At 34.1% G+C, this 8367-nt stretch overlaps 1 protein-coding gene across 1 annotated transcript; it reads left to right on the plus strand.

Annotated features, from left to right (window-relative positions):
- Window positions 1-605: 605 nt before the first annotated feature.
- Window positions 606-1664, plus strand: LOC113296053. Its single transcript, XM_026544391.1, has 2 exons — window positions 606-955; window positions 1232-1664. Exons 1-2 carry the CDS (start codon window positions 606-608, stop codon window positions 1662-1664), a joined length of 783 nt encoding a protein of 260 aa, XP_026400176.1.
- Window positions 1665-8367: the final 6703 nt, after the last annotated feature.

Consider the following 8367-nt stretch of genomic DNA (forward strand, 5'->3'; position numbering starts at 1 on the left):
ACCATAATCATCAATCCCTTTCAGATATTTATCCTCTGAGATTTTGATTAAAAGGACATTACCTTTTATGTAGGGTTTAGGAAGCTATCATGGTAAAAACTCAATGGAGAATAAATCGGAAACTGTAGTTGTGTAAGATTTAGGTTTCACAAAATGTATTTTTTCGGTGGTATTAATAGCTTGGGGTCTGCAAACTAGGATTAATAGCATGATATCCAAGAAAGATCTAGAACCATGGTTATTTCGAAATAACCCTAAAACTTTTCTCTTAATAAAATGGAGCTTAACATCATTTTTATTTTTTTTGAGAAGCTCTTCGACTAGACATGATCCCGTAACCTTGTTTATATTTTCATCTTTCGATAATCTAACTCAACATCTATCATTACCCCACAAGTTTATTAAAATTACCAAACTTGAGTGTACTTGTTAGTAATGCAATGTGCCGATAAAAATACAAGATATTTTCATAGAACTGTTGATGATAAAAGACGAAGAAATTTTATTTCTAAGATAAATGTGAATGGGAAGGTGACTGAAGATCAGATTGCAATGAAAACTGGAATTTTGGACTTTTTCAAGAACAGGACCATGAGAGACCCTCCATGGACGGTCTTAGTTTTTATTCTCTTCCTGATAATTTATGTTCTTGGTTAGAAAGGGATTTTGATGAGGATGATATTTTCAGTTCTATAAAAAGTTTGGGTAAAAACAAGGCTCCAGGCCCTGATGGATATCACATTGCTTTTTTATCAGCAGACTTGGAGCATAATTCGAGAGGATATGATAATGTGTTTTCGGAGTTGCAAGATAGAGGTTTCTTGGATTGGAGGCTAAAAAATACTTTCATTTCATTAACCCCAAAGAAAGATACCATGGAAGAAGTGAACGATCGAAGACCTATTAGTTTGGTCAATGGAGTGTACAAAACTTTATCGAAGGTGTTGGCTAAAAGGTTTGAATTGTCACTTACTCATGTTAGCAATCTGCTTTTGTTAAGCAAAGATAGATTCTGGATGGTGCTCTCATTGCTAATGAGAAAATATATTCTAGGAAAAAGAGTTGAATTCCATGTTTTTTGTGTAAAATTGATTTTGAAAAAGCGTTTGATCATGTCAATTGGCATTTTATGGATATGGCTTTGGAAATAGGCTATCGAGTTAAATGGATAAGGTGGATCCAATGTTGTATGGAGCACATTAGATTTTCAGTTCTTATAAATAAATGGCAGATCTGAAGGGTATTTCAAAAGTATGAAGGGAATCCAGCAAGGTGACCCTTTGTCACAATTTCTGTTTTTAGTTGTACATAAATCTCTTACTGTCATAATGCTCAAGGTTCAAGCTAATGGTCATCTTAATGGTTTTCAAGTTTCCATGGGTGGTACGAAAATCAGTCATTTGCAGTTCGTTGATGACACGCTGATCTTTCTTGAGGTAAATATTAATCAAGTTAAGTTTCTTAGAATCCTTGTTTTGTGTTTTGAATTGCTCACTGGTCTTCATGTCAATTTTTTGAAAAGTCATATGTATGGTGTTGATTATGATGGGGATATGTCTATCTTTACATCTCTATTGGGATGTTATAACTCTACTTTACCAATTACTTATCTTGAACTTCCTCTAGGAGATAAGTATAAAGGATCCACAAATGGGATAAAGTGATAGATAGATTCATCTCTAAATTAGATGTTTGGAAAAGGACATTACTTAACCGGGCATGAAAGGTGGTTTCAATCAATAGCGTGTTGTATAGTCTTCCAGTACTATATTATATGTCACTTTCTGACATGCCAAAATCTGTTGAAGTGAAGCTAGAAAACTGATGAAGAATTTTCTTATGGCATGACAATAAAAGGAATAGGATGATTCACTTGGTAAAATGGACATTAGTTTGTAGGAAAAAGAAGAATGGTGGTTTCGGTGTTAAAAGTTTGAGAAGCATGAATGATGCATTCCTTATCAAGTGGCTCTAGAGATATGCAAATGAAACTGAAGTGCTTTGGAGAGTTATTATCAATGAGAATATGGAAAGGATTTTTTTTTTCTGGAACTCCAAAAGGTGCTTATGGTTCTACAATTTTGAAAGTTGTAATGCAAAGAAATGATTTTTTTTTCTGGAAAATATCAGATTTAAAGTGAACAATGGAGTTAATATTAGACTCTGGGAGGATTTTGGATTATGAATGAGCCTTTATGCAAGATATTCCCTAATCTATATATACAGTAGCTAGATCAAAGTTTTGTTCTGTTGCTGATATATGCAATGATACTACAAATGGTATTCTTAATAATCTGCAAATTCCTATAAGACCTCATATTTCAGCTAAAGGCGAAGTTAATTTCAAATTGTCTTGTTGATTTCATTCTTCAATCTCAGTCCAAAGACATTATGGAATGGACTTTGTCTAGCAAGAATTTGTTTACTGTTAAATCTATCTATGAGAGTTTAGTTAGCAATTCGGATAGATCAAATTCTTCTTTATCTGAGATTTTTCCTTTTATTTCGGAGCAGAAGTATCCGCCAATTTTATTTTTCATATATTATATTGGTCATAATAGATAGCCAATAAGGGATTCTCTAATCAGAATGGGTATTTAACATTCCTTCTTCTTGACTTTTCTGCAATGAATATGAGACCACTACTCATTTATTGTTATATTATAACTATGTCCAGGATGTGTGGCTGCATTTTATTAAAGAAATGAAGGTAGAGTTCATCATGTGGGGTGATGCGCCAACAACTCTAATGTCTTGGCAATCTATCATTACAATACTGAAAAGAGATGTATTTAGAATCTATTTGCCGCTGCAATTTTGTGAAGTATTTGGAAGGATAGGAATGCAAGAATTTTGAGATCTAAATATCAGAATTTGCCGCACAATATTCGTATGGTTAAGTATGCAGTTTTTCAGTGGGCTATTGTCTTTAAAAGACTTTAAAGAGATTTCTTTTGATATAGTGGTTGAAAACAAGAATTCGTTCAAGATTTATTTTGAACTACCATATACTTTTTTTTATCAGCAAAGAAAGGAATTTTATTGATCAAAGGGAGAGGGTATAAAAGGATTATACCAACCTGAGCCAAAGAACAAAGAAAAGAGCAAAACCTACAAACAGGCTGAGCTCAAAGAAAATGGTCTACAAACAGACCCAAAAAATACATACAAACTCATTATCAACTAAAAAAAGTTGAGTGTCAGTTATTCATAACATCTGTGGAAGAAGTAAACTCAAAACGTTTGATGGCTAAGGACCAAGAGTAAAGGAAATAAATAGCCTTATTAGTGACTGCAACTTCATTGCTGACTTTTCCATTAAAAACTCTGGCATTCCTCTCTTTCCAGATGCACCAAAGAATTGCAGCAGGGATCAAGTTACAAATAGCATTTAAAGCTGAAGAAGATTGAGTCAGATGCCATGCTTGGATAGAAGATACAGTATGCTCGGGCATTGAGAAGAACCAATTTAGCTTATCAAGAAAAACTCCAAATTTTCTTGGTAAAAGAACAATGAAGCAGCAGATAGGAAGTAGTTTCAGGTTCAGAGCAAAAAAGGCAATCTGGTGGAACATCCATACCTTTACTTCTTAATGAGTCTCTTGTGGGAAGCCTATCATGAGCAATTGTATAAAGGAAGAAACCAATCTTGGGTGGATACTTTTGTTTCCATATAAAAGAGAAAATTGCATTCTTTTGATCATTTGAATCTATACTGGTGAGAAAATCATATAAAGATTTAACTGTGTAATTTTTTGTTGAGCACAAAGACCATTGAAGTTCATATTCTAAACAAATATTGAAAGTAAAAGATCTCAAATTTGTAAGAAGGATAGTATGCTCCACAGCAGCTTCTCCAAACAATCTTGTAGGAGTTCTAAGATTCCAAATGATACAATTTTCACCTGTAAAACCAACTTCTACAACTTTCAAATTCTTTAGTCTTGAAATATTAAACAGATGAGGGTAACAATCTTTAATTGGTCTATCACATAACCAGCTATCCTCCCAAAATCTTTTAATTCTGCCAGAATGCACTTTGAACTTGATATGTTTAAGAAATAAATTATTGCAGCTCATAATGGCTCTCCACACTGAATTTCCATAAGTGCGTTTTGGAATTTTAGCTAGCCAATATACCTCTCCCACCCCATATTTATCATCTACAAGTTTTCTCCAAAGAGCATCTTTTTCATTTGCAAATCTCCAATTTATAAAGAAGATCTTGATTCATCTTTTTCAAATTCTTAAACCCCAAACCTCCAGACTTCTTTCTTTTTGCAAAGAGTGTTAGAGCATAGCTCGGTTGAACCCACCAAACGTTGGTATGTCAAGTTTGGTTGTCATATTTTAGTGAATCAAAACTCATTTTAAGAGTTGCTTGATTATGTACTAGAGTCAACTTCGTATAGGTTAGCTTGAAAGTATTAGGATATGAGACATTACAAGTATTGCGAAGACTTGAAGAAGTGAAGAAGTAAGAAGCTACAACGACAACATCATCCTTCCACTTAAGGTTAGTGATATTTGACTTGAACTGTTTCATTCCCTAACGTATCTTTCAAGTCGTGCATATTGAAAACAAAACTGCGAAGCATGAACACTCTAGATAGACATAGTATTAAGGAATACAATACGAGGTTTATTGCTTAACCATTAAACTTTGTAGATAAGACATTGACATAATCATTTGAATGCTATTGTGATTATGTATGGGTATGAGGTGAGGATTTCATCCTAGGAAACAATGTTCTACATGTGTTTTAAGGAGGTAAGTTCATAAACTTGTTTATGAATCGAAAAGGAAATCGCCAGGCGTGATTGGTATTGTTATTCATTGCATATCTTGTGAACAACCAATATGTGTGATTAGTATAACCGCTCATGACTAGTTTGTGTTCTTGGTAAAACTATTCACAAAGGCCTGACTTATGTATTGGTATGACTTTTATTAATGAAACCGATCTTAAGTAATCACCTGAGATGGTATGATCGAGTTTGTGATTTTGTGTATGACCGACTCTGGGTAAAGGGGAACCGATCCTAGTAAGAGGTGCAACACATCACAAAGGGGAATCGATCCTTGTATGAGGTGCAGCAAGTTTTTAGCAGAAAAGGGAACTGATCCTATGGACATGTGCAACACGTTTTTAGGCAAAGGGGAACCGATCCTATGGACATGTGCAACACATACAAGTTAGATACCATATATATGTGGGGAACCGATCCTAGTACCTAGTCAACCGAATTTTGGAAATCTAGTGTGACTATGCACACAGTACTCACATGGAGGTAGAACCGAAACTTGTTTTGGTAGAACCGTTAAACCCATGATTTGTGATTGAGTGTTCTTGATCAATCACATAGTTCTTGAAAGTCAGATGAACCAATTCTAAACTTGTTTGGAAGTGTGGGAAATCGGTTTCAAGGTTGTAAGTATGAAAGAGGACTTACAAAGTAAGGATGTCTACTTTGAACACATGCAGTAATGTTTGTCTTTTATTGTTCAAAGTTATTCCTTAATAGCTAAAGGAAGAAAATCCCGGATCGAAACATAAATAAGCTAAGAATCTTTTATTTAAGGTTTTTAATTTTATTTTAGGAAAATAAGAATTAGTAATGTGCATTTACTAGTTGAAGATTTTCCAAAGAGATTTTCGGTCAATATTTTGGACAGAGCATTTCCAGGAATATATTGCATATCTTGAGAATATTTTCGGTTTTGGAAATTCCTTGGTGTCCAAAATTCCTTTGTCTATAAATATGAAAGTTTGCATTTCAAGCAAACTAATCCTTCGTGACAACAAACTTCCTCGGTTGTGTTGTTACTAGTGAAGCCGCTTATTCAGAGAGGAGAGTAACCTAATTAGGCAAAATCTCTTACGGCCGCTCAGTTTAAAGTCTTCTTTGGGATTGAGAAGCTATATTAGTACCGTTGGTGGGAAACTAGATAATTGCGGTTTATCTTTTGTTTTCGATTGATTTGATTGACTGATGGTGGTTGAACTTTGATTGCACCTAGTTTGTTTATGCTTGAGAATATTCTCTTCTGATATAAGATTCACTCAAACTAGATCGAAGTTTCGACAGGGATCTTTAGACTGTTTTTAGTTCTAAAGACGATCTTGTGATAATCCATTGTTAACAGACTCCGTTCTGTGCGTGATTGATCACAAGAGATTCAAGTTGTTGTGTGCAGGTGTCTATTGAATATCTAAGAAGATTTGAAGACAAAAAAGATATTGAAGATTTCTGATTTGGGGTTCATAATCTTTGGTGTGCACAATACTTGTTTTGGTATAGAGAATCCAACTATAATCGGTTTATCCTTGTCGTAGATTAGATTGATTAGTTGTGTAGATCGGCATCAATACAATTCTTTGTGATTAAAAGTATAGATTGCAAAATCTTAACAATTACTTCGGTAGTTGAGAATAAAATAGATCTAAGAACCTGACGAAGGATTTTATTGAGATAAACAGAAGAGTCTTTGTCGAACTCATATCACTTGGTTGAAGAGAGTTACTACCAAACAGATTTGTTGTTCCTTTACTGTTTGGAATACGAACCAAAGGAATTGTTCCAAGTACGTGACTTATTCATAAGTTGGAGGTGTGGGAATACAGACGGAACTAGGTGAACTATAGGTTTAGTTGCTTGGTCTCAACTATACGAAGTTGGTTTAATTTTGTGTAGCGGCTTAATCATGAGAGTATTCAATTCTGGACAAGGTCCCGGGATTTTTATGCATTTGCGGTTTCCTTGTTAACAAAATCTTAATGTGTCATTTTACTTTTATTTTCCGCAATTATAATTGTTTGTTATTATAATTTAAAGTAAATTACACAAACGTTAATTCCTATTTACTTGATAGTAATACTATTGTGTTTGGTTAAGTCCGAACCTCTTATCAAGTAAACATAATTCTTTTTTGTATTGTCTCGATCTCGTATCCATAGACGATCACACGAAGTGTGAACCGAATAGTTGTATTGTCTCGGCTCAGTCCATAGATAATCACTTTCGGAGAAAGGACTTATAGGTAGGAAAAGTTTTAGCTTGAGGTACATTTGGATGAAAATGAAGCTCTGAAAAATTCATCATACTTATTTTTGTTTCTTGAAAACAAAATATGTTCATCATTTCTATGAAACGTCCAGCACCACTGCCCATAAAAGTTTTTTTTTGATTCCTTTCTGATAATATTCTTCATCCAAACAATAGCTTCTCTACTCACCAAAACTTGAATAACATCCTTAGTATTTCTTGTTTTTTCCTCTAGCAATAAACCATTTGAAACTCTAGAAACAATGAAAGACTTGTATTTGCAGTCGATCGATACTTGATTGACAGGTTGTGTTTTACTCTTTGATTTTTTGTTTGCAACCACTTGCCAAGCATTACTATTTTCCTGATCCATACTAGAAGATGAAGAAACCCCACATACCATACTTTTTCCGCTCACAACCTCAACCCACTTCTTAGCAATACCAGTCTTCATCTTCAAACCCTGCAAACTCTTCCATAAATTCTGATCTGACCCCGTAACCCTTTCTCTGATCTGATTCAATGATGATCCAATCTTCATTGTAGCCGCGCGAAAATCGGACACTCACTCTCCTCCCCTAGCAGAGTTTTATTTTTGCTACCATAATTTTTCTTTTGTAAATTTTTTCCGATACGTGGTAGTTTTTTTACAATAATCTCTTTTTTTGTTCTTTTGTTCTTTTTTTTTTTACTTTTTCCATTTCTCTCCTCTCCCATTAGGTGAGCAGAATTCTTCTGTACTCTCTTCTTTTTTTCGATAAGATCTTTTTCTTTTGCTATTCAAAAAAATAAAAAAGTGTACTTTTTATTACCTATTCAACCCACAATATCATTATTTATTTATTTTTAGAATAACAGAATGCTCATCCTCATATAGCCCGGGGCAATGACATTTTAAAATTTCTTCTGTACTCTCTTCTTTTTTTCGATAAGATCTTTTTCTTTTGCTATTCAAAAAAATAAAAAATGTGTACTTTTTATTACCTATTCAACCCACAATATCATTATTTATTTATTTTTAGAATAACAGAATGCTCATCCTCATATATCCCGGGGCAATGACATTTTAAAATTTATGTTCACGAACAAAATGACCGTAGGTAACATCCAATTTGAAAGAACATAAGTAACATTTTGTTTCATTTTTCAGGTGTCTGTCATACATAATGCAGTGTTCTGAAAACCATCCCGGCCGGTCATTCCAGTAAACCAGTGACCCAGTCACCTTTCTGGGCTGGGTCATCGATGACCCAGTAAATTTACAAGAAACCGTTTTGTTTTGTGAAAATCGGGTGACCCGAGTCTGTACGGTTCCCAAAT

The sequence above is a fragment of the Papaver somniferum genome, chromosome 7 (genome assembly GCF_003573695.1).
Source record: "Papaver somniferum cultivar HN1 chromosome 7, ASM357369v1, whole genome shotgun sequence".
Lineage (NCBI taxonomy): Eukaryota > Viridiplantae > Streptophyta > Magnoliopsida > Ranunculales > Papaveraceae > Papaver > Papaver somniferum.